Source organism: Anthonomus grandis, chromosome 1, assembly GCF_022605725.1.
Source record: "Anthonomus grandis grandis chromosome 1, icAntGran1.3, whole genome shotgun sequence".
Lineage (NCBI taxonomy): Eukaryota > Metazoa > Arthropoda > Insecta > Coleoptera > Curculionidae > Anthonomus > Anthonomus grandis.
In genome coordinates, this window is record NC_065546.1 from 7,323,810 (window position 1) to 7,339,694 (window position 15,885).

The following is a 15,885-nucleotide window of genomic DNA, read 5'->3' on the forward strand; positions in this document are numbered from 1 at the left end:
CATTTACACGACGAGTCAAATGGCCAGTGTCAGAGGGTAGTTTGGGAATTTTCTGAATAAGAGCAGCTGTTTCTAAGAAAAGAGTGAAAAAAGAGTTAGGATTTTTTCAGAAATGAATAGGGGTTTGCAAGAATCTCTTACCTTAGCAGAACACTGCCTTTTTCTTGAATAACAAAGACAATGTTAAGTAGCCCCTTATTGGTTAAACCCCAAAAAGGCAAGCCATAGCGAATATGAGATTCAATAAGTGAAAAGTACACTGAACGTGCAACCACCCCTCCCAGCTCTTGTTTTGCCATTCTTACTGCAAAACATCCAGAAGATAATTTCCCAGCTAAATGTAAAATATGATCTTCAAACCGAAGGCGACCATCAATGGTAATTCCTAGGAACTTGCAGCACTCTTTATTCTGCAAGAGAGAATTTTCGTCAACAAGTGTTTTGTTTAAGAATATAGAAATTTCATTAAAAATATTGAATGTTTTATTTAAAAACTAAAAAGAAGCCTAATTTGGTGCCAAAGTAACCCCAGGATGGGCCTACATTATGTTTATTCACATTTCCGTTTGCCAATGTGACCCCGAACACGGGGCTACTTTGGCACCCATCTTTTTAATTTATTTTTTCGAAAACGGTTTATTGTAAAAACCCTATTGTAAGGCAGGTTATAAGTATGACCCGTATTGTTACTGTTGATTTTTTTCAATTTGATTCGATTATAAATGCAGCGCCTAGAATCAAAAATGCCTCAAAACCTGCACAAAGTAGCCCCGTTTTACGGTAATGGTTATAATAAAAACTACTTTGACATTTAATTTTGACAATTTCTCAACGTCATTATTTCACAGCCTATTACATCAAAACTATCGGAATTTAATAAAAAATCATTTTTTACAATTTAAATATTGTAGAAACATATTGTGTCATACATCATTGTAATCGTCAAAAATATGCTATTTTATACAGGGTGTACTTTTTTTTACGCGCCATATGAAAAAATTAAGTTGATGATGCTTTCTTCGAACGTCGTACGAAAAATCTCGCAATGTTATTTTTTAGAGCTTAAAAAGTGGCCATGAGAAAGTGTCTTTTGTTTTTCCATATCTCTTTAAATAACGCCAACAAAAAATTAAAACGAAATAGGCAAATGTCGGTTTTTCTCGAATGTCTCCGGAACTACTCAAAATTTTAAAAATTTGGCTAAATATGCTCTAAACGGCATATTGTTAGGCTCTAAAATGCGCAACTTTTCTCTAATTTAATCAACCTCGTATCTCCTATAGCTGCCGAGATCCCCATGATAGACATCCTTATCTTGGACACACTGTATAATATGAAACTCCGTCAAATGTGATGTAAAAAAAATATATCTGAATTTAATATACCTTAATATTAAAGCTGTAAATGGGGTACAAATAGAACACATTCAATATTGGGAAAACTAACTTATATTCATATTCTTTAAATTACAATAAAAAAAAAATTAAATTTGGCCATGATTTGCTGAATACCTATTTACAAATTTAGAGACTTTTTTCAATGTAATTTTTAATCAGAACAATGATAAAACTATTATACATAATATAATGTTACAAACAAATGATTCTAGATATAGTTATTTTTACATGGGTACTTCCTATAATACCATTTATTTCTTAAAACATAATATAATTTCGTATATAACACTACTTAAGATATGAATCGTTCAATAAATGGAATGTGTTATGACAAATTTTAATGATGGATCTATAATTTTGCTAATTAGTGGTGATCAGGAATTTACAAATTCTATACTTCATCATATTGATGTCAACAGAAGTAACATTTTAATACTGGCTGCTTATTAAGCGGAGGGACCCATACTACCTTTAGATGTCTGGAAAAAAAGTTTTTTAATAATTACTTAGTTTGATTGATAGAAGCAATAATTTGTTAACAAGTTAGTTTGTCACTAATTAAGATGTTATTTATTAAGGAAATACCAATAAAAATATTGCATCCTATAAATCTGATATCTATTTTCTTGAAATTTACAAAAAATATGCATACTTACCAAGAAAACTCCGACGATAAGTCCAAACAAACCAATGGCGCTACCGAAAATTTCAATGATCAAAATTTTGACGAACAGCGACTTGTTAGCGGCGTCGGCGATGGCAGCTCCTGAACCTACAACGCCAACACAGAGACCGCAGAACAGGTTAACCAGACCAACAATGATTCCTGCGCCAAATATTACATGAGACCCCACAAAGTTCTTCATTCTGACTTGATCGGATATGTTTGATTCTATATCAAATCTCTGAAAAAGAAATGATAAAGGTGAATACTGGGACTATTTTAGTCAATAAGTTCTTTAATATTTTTTTCTTTATCCTAAATAATGTGTATCCAATTTGCAGTTATTGCAATTCTTATTAAAATATGGAACAGACTCAAGAAATAAATTTAAAATATGCTGTTTCACTCAAATTTTTAATTTCTCTTTAGCAAAAAAGCAAATATTAAATGTTCTTTTAAAAGCTCACAAGATATAAACATACGGAGACCAAATTGCTACTCAACACCTCAAAGACTCTTAGTGTACGTAAACAACAGGAAAAAAACAATAGAATCCTATCTAGAATAAACTTTATGGAGTTCTACCGTTTAACTGGGAAATATCAAGTATAGCCATAATTGTATCTCTCTATGATTGAATTCTTGTATTTATTTATATAATACTATATTTAAATATTTGTTCTGTCCTGTCGAATAACCGTTTCAAAGTTTTAATAGTATTGTTGTATAGAAACTTAAAAATAGGATATTAAATCTTGAATTATTTAGGATAAGCGAGTATCTGTAATGATAATGTCTTGTAACAAATACCCTCAATAGAATATTTAAAAAAATTGAAACTTTGATGAATTTTTTTATTAATATAAGTTTAGATTTAGTTGGGTTGAGTAGAAAGCCTGTTTTTTACAAATGTACTAATCTATAAACAATAAAAAAGCTGTCTATTTAAATTTATTCTTACAAAACTCTTAATACCTCTGGCTGATCTCTGTAGTCCGAACGGCCGACCTCGGTTTCACCAATTCGTTAATTAGTTAACATAAAATTTTAATTATTAGTGACAAGAAATAATTGAAATATTGGATAGGGGAAAAAGTTATCCTAAAATTGCCCAGAAATTTAACATGGTAAATCAAGCCCTGCTGATGTTAAAAAGAATAAAAAGGAAGATATATAATAATAATAATAATAATAATAATGACTTTTATTTTCCCATATAATACAAAGATATAAACTTATTGCTAAGGTCTATTACGGCGCAGTCTAGCTTATAGCTACTCTACTGAACCCTATACCTTAAGCTAAAACTAACTACATAACAATTTACATAGGTACTATAATTTATATAAAAAAAGCAAGTTATATGTAAATTCGTGAGTTTAGTATTTCATATCAATAAGTACTACACCCTAAACATTATTGCAATCAGATTAGCCACTATAAAACATCATAATATACTACATCAAATATTTAATGTAAGACCTAATTTTTCTTTTAAAAGATACTTCCGGCAAATGTTTCAAATTATTTGGAATCCTGTTGTAAAGCTTCGCTATATTATAAATAAAAGATCTCTCAAAGATAGACGTGGAGTGACGTGGTATGGTTATAGAGCCTTTGTCGCGAAGATCTAAGTTATGTATTTCAGTGCGAAACTTAATTTTTTTGTATAAATATTCTGGACATTTCCTTGCTATTATTTTATAAACTAAAACTATTGAGTGATAAATACGCCTCTCATCCATTCTAAGCCAGTTCAACTCTCTTAATTTAGCCGATACTCCCTGTTCCCTGCCCCGCAGACCCCCAATTAACCTTACGCAATGATTCTGTATTAGTTGGATACGGTATTTATCTCTTTCTAGCAAACATGGTCCATATACTACATCTGCAAAATTAAAATGGGAAAGCACTAAAGAGTCACAGAGCATCCTTTTCATTGAAGTTGTTAATAAGTGTCTTTGCTTAAATATAAGTTTTAAATTGATAAAGGCTTTCTTTATACACATATTAATGTGTTGAGTGAACCTTAAACTGCTATCTAAAATTAGGCCCAAATTCTTAGCAAAATCGGTGACAATAAGACTTTCGTCATTTAACGTTAATTTAATATTAGGTAATTGTGAATTTTGTGCCCTGTTTCTACCAAAAAGTAAGACTTGAGATTTAGAAGGATTGAGCTCTAAACAATGTTTCTGTGAGATTGATAGAAGCGTACTTAAATCTTCATTTAATTGATTTATGGTTTGTAGCAATTGGTGTAACTTACAGGATTTATACATTTGTGTATCATCTGCGTAAAAATGAAGAAGTGCAAATCTAATGTATTTGGCCATCTGTGAAGTATACAATGTAAACAGAAGAGGTCCCAAAATGGATCCCTGTGGAACACCAAATAAAAGCTGTTTTGCATTGGACAATTTACCATTCAATTTTACCCTTTGACTTCTACCTTGCAAATAACTAGCAATTAAGGTGCATGAATGTATATTAAAACCCAGATATTTTAAAATTGCCAAAAGAAGAGTGTGATTTATCCTGTCAAACGCTTTTGAATAGTCTAGAAGAATAAAGACAGTTAGTTCGTCATTTTCGATAGCTTGAATAATATCATCTGTGACCTTCAAAAGCGCCGTCGAGCAACTGTATCCTGGTCGAAATCCAGACTGTACTTCCGGTAGTAAATTATATTTTTGTACATATTCCCTTATCTGGATATTAAGAATTCTTTCTAAGACCTTAGAAAGAGTAGGAAGTATACTAACCGGGCGTAAGTCCTTCAATTCTACAGGATTATTTACTTTAGGAAGAGGTGTTACCAAAGAGCATTTCCATTTATCAGGAAAAGATTATCTTTCTATACTATAGTTTACTAAATGTGTTATTACAGGGAGAATTATAGGACAGCAAAGTAGCAACATATCAATACCAATATCATCATCTCCAATGGCTTTTGATTTAATTTGAAAAAGAGCATCTTTAACTTCTTGATCTGTAGCTAATCTGAAATGAAAAACATTGGCCTTTGATAATGTATTATTAAGGTAAAAATTTAACAAATCCGCATCAGGATTAACTTGTGGTATATTAACAAAATAGTTGTTAATATCCTCTGCAGACCAACGCTCCGGAATCGCACTATTTTTTGATGACCCATAAATATCTAAGTCACGCATCAATTTCCAATTTTCTCTAGATCCGTTAATTCTGATTTGATTTTCAAAATACCCCCTCTGTTCCCTCTTAAAAGTTGCACTTACATAATTTCTTAACTCTTTATAAGATTCCCAGTCATCACGCAACTTACTCCTCTTATACTTAGTTAGAGCTTTATTTCTAAGTGACATTAAATATTTTAAATTAGGTGTTATCCAAGGAATTTTTTTCTTAGTAATGCGTACAGTTCTTTTTGGAGCGTAAATATCAAAAAGTTCTATTAAACAGTTGGTAAATGCATCGATCTTAGCGTTTAAATTTGTCAAATAAAAAATTACATCAAATGGAATGGTCTCTAGTTGCCTAGTGAAATCCTCCTTGTTAAAATTTTTAAAATCTCTATAAGTATGAAAAAAAGCCTCCGGCTTTGCTACTTTTAAGATTAAGTCACATGTTAGAAAATAGTGATCTGAAAAGTTAGAATTTAAATCTATATTTACCGAACTAATAAATTCTTCATGCGAGCAAATAAATAAATCCAAAAGTGTTTCACCTGAGAGTCCTTGATGAGTAGGTTCATCCACCATTTGCTTTAAACTTAAAGACTCTAGAATGGATAAGAAGAGTTCAACAACATTAGATTGCAGATTAGACATATTTACATTAAAGTCGCCCATACACAAGAAAAGGTCACATTCTGTTAGTAAAGTGGAAACATTTACCTCAAATTCATCATAAAAATTATAAATATTACTATTGGGCGGCCTATAATAACATCCTACTATAAATATCTTGTTTTCAATTTTGATTTTTAACCATAATTGTTCTGCATAATTCCCAGTTAAACAATTAATTATTTGAAAATTAATAAAACTCTTTACATAAAACATTACCCCCCCTCCTCGACCAGTAGAGCGATCTTGCCTAACTAAATTATAGCCTGGAATTCGAAGAAACTCATCCGTCGTGTAATTAGTTAACCAGGTTTCAGATAACCCTACTATATCTACATTATTATCTAATACATAAGATTTAAAATTAATAAACTTTGGCAACAAGGAACGAATATTAATTTGACCTATTTTTAGTTTGTCCGTCATATTCTTTAAATGATTTTATAATAGGTAAATTAAAAATAAATAAACAAAAAAGTATATACTCAAAATATGATAACAAGAAGTATTAAGCAGTAATTTCATCTAAGTCCATATCATTCCTAATTACTAAGTACCTTTCACCATCAGCTTTTCGAACTAAAATGTTGCCATTTCTGTGCCAAATATATTTATACGAGTCCTTTAAATGCTGCTTGGTCCTCTTAAGAAGTAGATAAGTTTCTTTTGTGAGCTCCCCTTCTATATAAATCGGAGCTTATATATCGGACCTTATATATAATTCTAGAGTTTATAAGTCACATCGAATGTGGTGCTGGGAAAAGAAAAATACTTGGTGTCTACAACAATGAAGGCTCCATGTGCTAATCTTTGGGGAAGTAATAATGCAAAAGGTTCATCTGAAGACATCTACGTTAGCCGAACCTACGTTACTCGACAGATTTAAAAAGCGTCATAATATCAGGCAATTCAAAGTTGCACATGAACAACTATCAAGTGATAAAGCCACTATAGAACCCTTTAGGAAGAAACGAAAAAACTTGCTTCTGCTTAATTTTAAACGTGACATTCAAAGGTGCTTTGTTATAATAAGAGCTCAATGTTCTTATTTATGAAGCTGAGAGAAAACAAAATTTAAAAAAGAATAAATATTACAATGTAAACATAGCAATGTCAATAACATAAAGCAAAACTACAGTCAAGTTTAATAAACTAAATAATTAAGAATAGGTAATAAAATAAACAGCATAAAAAACAAACAATAAAGAATAATAGAAAGCTATAGAAGAATTTGAGTAAAAATTATTTATATATATAGTATTGGACAAAATTATAGCAGTTTTTTAAATCATTAATTTTAAGTAGCATGTTATGGTTTATATGTTTTAAATTAATTGGTAAATAAAGTTTAATTGAAGCACAGGTAAAATATAATATTTACATTTAATTTTTACATATTATTAAAATAACTAAAATAAAGATTTTTTATCACGACAAAATTAGAGCAACTTAATCTTCTTTCCAAACTAAACTGTCTAACAAAATAAAAAACTAACTACAAAAATCAATATTTCATCCAGTACCCACTGTTCCTAATGCTTTCATCGCATCTTTTCGACATTGAAGCTACCAGTTCATTTATAATCATCATAAATGATCAGCATTATGTATTTGTGACCGACGAACACGTTTTTCCAGTATTTCCCATGGATAGATTTTCTATGGGATTTAGTTCTGGCGATTGCGGTGGCCACTTTAGAAAATTAGTTTTTTACTTAGTAAACCACTCAGAATTTTACCGGTGTGTTTTGGGTTGTTGCCATGTTGGAATATGAATTTTAGGGGCATTTCCCATTCTGCATAAGGCAGCATTAGGTTTTCCAATATATTAACATATTCCAACCTGTCCATTATGCCCCTATTTCTGTAAATAGGATCTATTCCATAAGCCGAAAACCACCATGATATTGCTGTCACCTTGTTTTATAATAGTATCAACATACTTTGGGTCAAGCCTTTTTCCTGCAGGACGTCTTACAAATTGTCTTTTCTCTATTGAAAATGTAAGAAATATAGATTCATCAGAAAAAAGTACCTTTTTCCAATCATGGGGGGTCCAGTTTTGATGAAACCTAGCAAATAACATTCTTGCGTTCCTTTTTTACTTATGCTCTTTTTTCTTAATAATGCACCATGTGGCATCTTTTAAATAAAAACCTCACAACTGCACAGTTTCTCATACAATATTGAAAGTTTATTTTTAAGCTGCTCTAATTTTGTAACAGTTGTTTTTATGATTTTTTTTTTTATCTCGACTTTGAAGCACAAGAAAAACTGTACAGTAAACAAACAAGATTCTTGCCTGCAACAGATCCAACAGATTTTTATAAAACATTTTGTAGGGAATTGAATATAAACAATTTATGCAAATGTTTTAAAAGTTGCTTTAATTTTGTCTGATACTGTATAAAAGCAGTTCAACATAAATACAGGTAAATTGATTTTAAATTCACATTTTTAACATTAGGAAATCTTTAATCATGAAATCCTATCACTATAAAATTCCTCAAGAGAATAATATGCCTCTTCTATCAACAACTTATGTCTTGTGCAAATGCTTCTGGAGATCATAAACTTTGATTGTTTGTTATTGGAAATGCAAAAACACCATGTGGGTTTGTTTCTACCATCTTTCCAGTTTTTTAGAGGTCAAGAAAAATCATGGGGTGAAAAACAAATTTTCCTTTTAAGAAATAATTTATTCCTGGTCTACCTTTGAAATGACACTTTAGAAGTAAAGGCTTTGCTTTTATTGGACAATACCCCAGGTCATACTTCAGAATATTTAAAAGTTTTTCTCATGTTTTTGCCTCCAAATTGTACAGCATTGATTCAGGCTATGGATTCCTCCCAAATAAAAAATCTGCTCTTGAAAAAAATTATTTAACTGTATCTCACAATTATTAGCTCAAGCAGAATGTGCTTTCGTTTTTCATCAAACATGCTCATAGTTATTTTTCAACTGATTGTGCGGGAAAAATATTTAAAACGATTTTTCAAGACTCAAAAATTGCCGAACGTTATTGCTGCGGTAGAACCAAAGCAACAAAAATTGTTACAAACATTCTTGGCCCAGAATCGAAACATATTATTTTAAATGACTTAACCAATAATCAGCCATTCTGCATAGCAACTGATGCGTCAAATAAAGGGAATGGTAAAACATTTCTCCTTGTTATTAGATATTTTAAAAAGGACGTTGGTGTTTGCACAAAACTGTTGAAATTTTATTCGGCCACCTCAAAAAAGTCAGAAGATATTGCCAAATGTTTGGTCGAAAGTTTGAACTTAAATATTTTAAACGTTACGGCTTATTGCGCAGATAACGCTTCCGTAAACTTCGGCAAAAAGCAGTGTTATTACTGAACTCAACAAATTAAATCAAAATATTATTCCTATTGGATGTGTTTGCCATATCATACATAATGCCGGGAAGCACGGGCAAGTAGCACTTAAGTATGATGTTGAATCTTTAGTTATTAAGTATTACAATGAATTTAAGTGAATGAATTAAAAGAATTTTTCATTTTTTGCGAAGAAGAATGGTCTGATTTATTAAGAGCCGTTCCAACAAGATATCTTTCTTTAATTCCTGCCACTGAACGTCTTTTAAAACATTTTAGTCCCGTTAAATCATATTTTCAATCGCAAGAACGACCCCCGCCATTACTGGAAACTTTTTTTGAAGATGAGCTTGCTGATGCTTATTTAGGTAAGCACATATTAATTATTTCAACGTCTTAAAATTTGTTATTTTAACGTTTTTTCCAGTTTTGTGTGTCAAGGTATTAATCTTTTGCTGGTGAAAATTTTTGAGTTTTTTTTCTATGATAAAGATCTTTATATAAAATAGTATTGTTCTTCTAAACTACACGTTTTTTTTTTATTTGTAAGTTTATTACTTAATATCGGAAATTCGATGCACAATAAAATAACTAAGTTAGAAAACGTTATCAATAGAATTATTTAATATTATGCAATCACTGAGATGCTCATTAAAATTAAAAAAGGAACAACAATTTTATGGATCCATAGCGCTTTCCCTATTAAGAAAGTGCGATGATCACACAAAAGTTACCATGTTTAAACGAGAAGCAGATGTATTTTTGGAGAGAATTATAAACTACTTGGAGAAATGGTAAATATTTTTTATAAACTAACAACTAAAGTATTTAAAAACGTATTTAAATTAATTTGTAGGTATAACTTTGGTGACGATAATAAGTTTAAAGTTTGAAGCTTACTACAAGGTCCAGTGTTTCCTGAAGCCGTGCAGTTCAAGCAGTGAAGTGATTAGGACAGCATCAAATTTAGTTAAGGACTTTATGAAAGAAGATTTTTTAATAGTAATGTTAAATGGAATTTGTTCTTCATCTGATGTTTTAAAAAATTTCATTCAAAATCATGTTAATACATACACTTTAGTGATGACAAGCCCTTATACTTATTTAAACCATAATGTTATCTATAATAGTAATAAGGCCCTTTATCATACTTTTCATGCTAATAATATTAATCTGTATGGGATTTTAGAGTCTAATCACGCCAGTAACTTTGGTTCAGACTTGGCATCATTATTACATGCACATATTTTCAAATATTTTAAAATTAAGATTTCATCAAATAAGTTGTCTTTGAATCATCAAATTAATGAGTCTGAACTGATTACTGATCGTGAATTGAATTCTTTTTTATAGACATGTCCACGAAGGTTGAATCTCATTCATGTTCATATTCTACTAGTAAGATTGAAATTAGCTCTTCAAAAAGCTAAAGTATCTTTATTCTTAATATACAATCCCTAAGAAACAAGATGGATGAGCTTCATCTTTTGCTGGACACATGTAATTTTCCTGATATTGTACTTCTGACTGAGCACTGGTTGAAGCCTAGTGAATGTTTTTTAATACCTGATTATGTTCCTATATCAAATTTTTGTTGTCAACAATCTATACATGGAGGAACCATGATCTTGGCTAGGCAAACAATTGAAATGATTTTTTGTAATATTGATAAGCATGATAATCTTCTGTTAGAGAATGTTTTTGAATTCTCTCTTTCTTTTTGTAAGCGTTTTAATTTATATATTCTTTGTGTTTATAGGTCACCTACAGGAGATATTGCTATGTTTTTGGACAAACTTGATTCTCTTTTATCCCAGTTGTCCCTACACTCTAAGGTTATATTGGCTGGTGACTTTAATATCAACTACACTGATGAAACCTTGCCACGTACTTCTCTTTTAAGTATTTTAAATTCTTACGACTCGAAAATGCACGTTCTTTCTCTCACACGAATAACTTCTTCATCTGCAACTACAATTGACTATTTCTGTACAAATTTTGATGACGTTTTATGCACAGTACTCCCATCTGGTATTTCCGACCATGAAGCTGTTCTTGCTAAAATGCCATATAATACTGTATTATCTTCATCTCATTATATGGGAAGAATTTTCAGCAGGAGAAATTTCAATGCTTTTTCTGCTGCTACAGCTTTGGTAAATTGGAATGCACTTGAAACGGCTTCTGACCCACTTACTTTATTTTTAAGTTCTGTGTGATAGGATCAATCAGTGCTTTCCTAAAATGAGGCTTAAAACTAAGAAACGAAAACCATGGGTTACAAGAGGCCTTAGAATTTCAGCTAAAAACCTCCGTTTTTTGACTAAATTGTGCAAATACACCACAAATGAAAATATCCTTGTATATCATCAGAAATACCGTAGTCTGTACAGAAAAACAATTAAAGCAGCAAAATATAATTATTATAGGCATCACTTAAATATGTCATCAAATAGGCAAAGAGAGTGTTGTTCGATTATTAATGATTTTAGACATTGCCATAGAAAAGTATCTGAACCGGAGTTAAGACCTGACATTTTAAACGACTATTATTGTAATATACCTAATATCTTTCCTAAAAAGAGGCTTAAAATGAAAAATAGAAAACCATGGGTCACAGCAGGCCTCAGAACTTCAGCTAAAAACCTCCGTTTTTTGGCTAAGCTGTGCAAGTTTACAACTAATGCAAACATTATTCTTTATCATCAGAAATATCGTAGTCTATATAGAAAGACGATAAAAGCAGCTAAGGTTAAATATTATAGTGACCGCTTGAATATGTCCTCAAATAGGCAGAGAGAATGTTGGTCAATTATAAATGACTTCAGGCATTCTCACAAGAAAGTTTCAGAACCAGAAGTAAGACCAAATAGTTTAAATGATTATTACTGTAATATTCCTCATTTATTGCTCAAGGATGTGAATACTAATATTGATCCTTTGCATTATATTCAACAAATGTCAGTTCAAAATTCTTTTTTCTTTTATCCTGTTAGCCTTACTGATGTTAGAGATGCAATTAAAAGCTTAAAAAACCATAAATCAGCTGCAGCTGATGGAATATCATCAAAATTACTACTCCTTTTGCCTGACTCAGCATTGAATGCCTTAGCTTCTGCCATAAACAATTCCTTTCATAATGGCATCTTTCCAGCATGTTTGAAGGAGGCCTCTTTATAAGGGTGGAGATGTGAGTGAGCCTTGTAATTTCCGTCCAATTTCTATATTATCTACCCTCTCCAAGATAGTTGAAAAACTTGCAAAAATCAGAATTTTATCTTTTTTGAAACATAATTGCATTTTATCTGCAAATCAGTTTGGATTTCAAACGGGAAAAGGGACTCATGACGCTGTTTTCGGCTTTTTGGAGAGTGTCTATGTGTTCTTGAATTCTGGAGAGTCCGCGGCGGCAGTGTTTTGCGATTTATCCAAGGCATTTGATTGTGTAGATCATGGAATACTGCTGTCTAAGCTCAATAATTATGGCTTTAGAGGTGTGGCATTGCAATGGCTGGAATCCTATCTGTCTAATCGTACCCAAAGAGTTACAGTATCTAGATGTTTATCCGATTCCAGATCCCTTAAAACTGGAGTACCTCAGGGTTCAGTGTTAGGACCACTATTATTTTTGCTCTATGTAAATGATTTGGGTTCATTAAAACTGCAGGGCAAAGTGGTTCAGTTTGCTGATGATACCACCATACTATGGAGCCATAAATTTATCTTAGAAACAGCTGCTCTTATTTACAAAATTCCCAAACTACTATCTGACACTGGCCATTTGACTCGTCGTATAAATGATGTTTCCCTACCTATTCCTACGTCTTCCCTTACCAAAAACTTATTAATTTACATGAGTAAAAAAATGTTCCTCTATGTGTTAAGACATATATCGGATGTTAAGAAATTTAAAAGAGAATTAAAGACGCTTTTATTAGCTAAGGCATATTATAACCTGGATGACTTTTTTAATGATAGGTTTAGTAGTAATTGATTGTTTTATTTAGTTATCTTTAATTCAAGTATGTTCAAAAAATGTCGTCTTCTTGTGCTTAATTTCGTTCATTGTTTTGTCAATTTTTGAAATTGTATTTTTGTTTTGTTTTTTTAGCTTGTAGGATGCTTGTACACAAGATTATTCTTACGTAATATAGCACATTTTCTTTCTTTCTTTCTAAATCACTTAGTGCAATAGCTTTGCAAAACAAGCCAAATATGATAAATAAAACTTTTTGAAAATTTGCAAAGATTTCCATATTGAAGTTAATGAAGATTTACTTTCTGATGAATATGTTACCTTACTAAAAGAGAGAAACCAACTGGGCATAAAAACATTAGAAGCCGAATTAATGGTCAAACATAATTACACCCAATCTTGCCAAGAATTTGCTAAATTTTTAAAAAAGGATGGTTCACATATTATAAAAAAGGTTAAATCTAGCCAAAAATATTAATAACCTTTAGTGTGTTTAGATTTTAGTGATATTTTATTTTTGCAATTACATAAATAAATTTGGTATTTTAAGGTTTTAAAAATATTTTTTTTTACGTTGTTATTTGTTTTTACTTATTTGTTTTATCCTGGAAAAATTTGGGCAATACTTGTTAAATAGTTTTCAAAAAAAATTATCTTTATGTTAAGTTTTCTAAGTTGTGTTTTATTATCTATAATATTTTCATGCTTTTTATGCCAAAGTGTGGCATAATTAAGGAGTGACACCCCAAAAAAAATTTTCCTGTGCCGCTATTTATTTTCCCCTCAAAGGCACTATCCACCTCCTGCTTTTCAATTTTTAAAATCTGACAACCCTAGTTCAATGTATTAACAAGTACATCCAATGGGTGGATGAAAATGGCATAAATCCCCAAGAAAATCTGTTGCTTTGAAGACTGTGTGATGAAATTTCTATTAAAAAAAATGTATTTTAGTAAAAAATAATATGAACATACATATGTACATTTATGAAATATTATAATAAATAAATTAGATACAAAAATGTGTATGCATTAGTTTTAATTAAACAAATATTGTCTTACATAATCTGGAAAACCCACTAATTCAAACTTCCCTATGTTTTTGGGGTTTCAGATTAGTGTGGATCTACTGTAATTTTTACCTGGAAATTGCTGGACAACACAATAGCAGTAATCAGCCCATAAATAGCCACAGCCTCACAAAAGATAATAGAAATCAAATTCTTGGTTTTGATTCTAGGCGCCTTTACACCTGCTCCTACAATACTAGCTCCAGTGGTATAAATGCCCCTTAAAAAAATAGAATGATAAAATCAACCTATTCAAGATTTTTACACCTTACAATTACATAATAATGGTGTGTAATAATGTAGCTCTCTAAATAAAAAATTTATTTTCTAAGACTTACATAGCAGCTCCTACCACAGAAAGGGCCACCGCTAACCCAATTCCCATTGAAGCCCACATATAAGGAGAGACATTTTCGAAGAACCTAAAAACATACTTATTAGCCCAAAAATTGCCCAATATTAAAATACTCATTGTAGCTCACCATCCTATACTTATTTGCTCCCCTTTTCCGGTTAAAAGATAATAAAGGGCTGGAAAAGAAAAGAGTCATGTGATGTCATACTGGTCACGAGATAAACATACACCTATTTTTGTAATTTAGGACATGAACAACTTACGTAGGATTACCAGGGCGGCGGTAGATAGGTACCCCAATGTGTAAGCTAAATGGTACCTCATCATTGTTTTAATAGTAAGAAAAAATAAGACGAAATTTTAATAAAAGGATCAAAGATATTTAAAAACTCGGCAGGAACATCACAAAAGTAATTGCCTACTGCACCTGATTGCGACGTTGCCGTGCCGTATATGACAGTTTGTTAAACGTCAGAATCACCTGATAAAGTACGTTCGGAAATTTGCTACAAGTTACTACACAACATGTGTGTGAAGCTAGCGTCCGATGGATGTCCAGCAACCAATTTATAGTCCGCGCTCCCTGTTATTTAATCAATATAATGCCCGTATCACCTGAAATTCCCAAAGGATTTTAATAATTTTTTGTCCAGATATTAACAATGAATACCTTAATCAACATACGGTGGTCTCAAACCTCTACAAATTACGGTTTCGTTGTGAAAATTAATTAAAAAGTCAAATGTTAGAGAAATGAAAAGGCTCAAAATTCCCAAAGGATTTGAATAACATTTTTTTTCTATAATAGATAATAAATATCTAAACCGATTTTAGATGGTTGAAAACCTCTACAAATGAAAGTTTTTAGTAAAAAATGATTGAATTGATAGATGTACAAAAAAACTAAAGGCTGTAACTTCCAAAACTCCCAAACGATTCTTTTGACACTTTTTCATGTGATTAATAATAAATATCTAAACCGATTTCAGATGGTTGCAAACCTCTACAAACGAAAGTTTTTTTGGTAAAAAATTATTAAATTGTTAGAAGTTCCAAAAAATCTTAATGGCTATAACTTCCAAAATTCTTAAAGGATTCGAATTAAACTTTTTTATGTAATTAAGAATAAATATCTAAATCGATTTCATATAGTTGGAAACCTCTACAAACAAAAGTTTTTTGGTAAAAAAATATTTAATTGTTAGATATTAAAAGGATTCGAATGAAACTTTTTATGTAAGGTACTGTTG

General features: G+C 31.0%; 1 protein-coding gene across 1 annotated transcript; it reads right to left on the reverse strand.

Moving 5' to 3' along the window:
• Positions 1-1,430: 1,430 nt before the first annotated feature.
• On the reverse strand, positions 1,431-15,091 carry LOC126736563 (V-type proton ATPase 21 kDa proteolipid subunit c''-like). The gene is made up of 6 exons (XM_050440965.1): positions 14,899-15,091; positions 14,763-14,811; positions 14,619-14,702; positions 14,353-14,500; positions 2,054-2,302; positions 1,431-1,876 (listed from the first exon to the last, which is right to left on the reverse strand). The coding sequence occupies exons 1-6, from the start codon at positions 14,960-14,962 to the stop codon at positions 1,844-1,846; spliced, it is 627 nt and encodes a 208-aa protein (XP_050296922.1). The 5' UTR covers positions 14,963-15,091; the 3' UTR covers positions 1,431-1,843.
• Between the last annotated feature and the right edge of the window lie 794 nt (positions 15,092-15,885).

Coding starts and splice junctions, on each gene's coding strand:
- LOC126736563 (XM_050440965.1), bottom strand. CDS start 14,962: ATGATGAGGTACCATTTAGCTTACACATTGGGGTACCTATCTACCGCC. Junction 14,501..14,618: donor TCTGTGGTAGGAGCTGCTAT/GTAAGTCTTAGA, acceptor TATTTTTTTAAG/GGGCATTTATACCACTGGAG. Junction 1,877..2,053: donor TTATCGTCGGAGTTTTCTTG/GTAAGTATGCAT, acceptor CTTTTTTTCCAG/ACATCTAAAGGTAGTATGGG.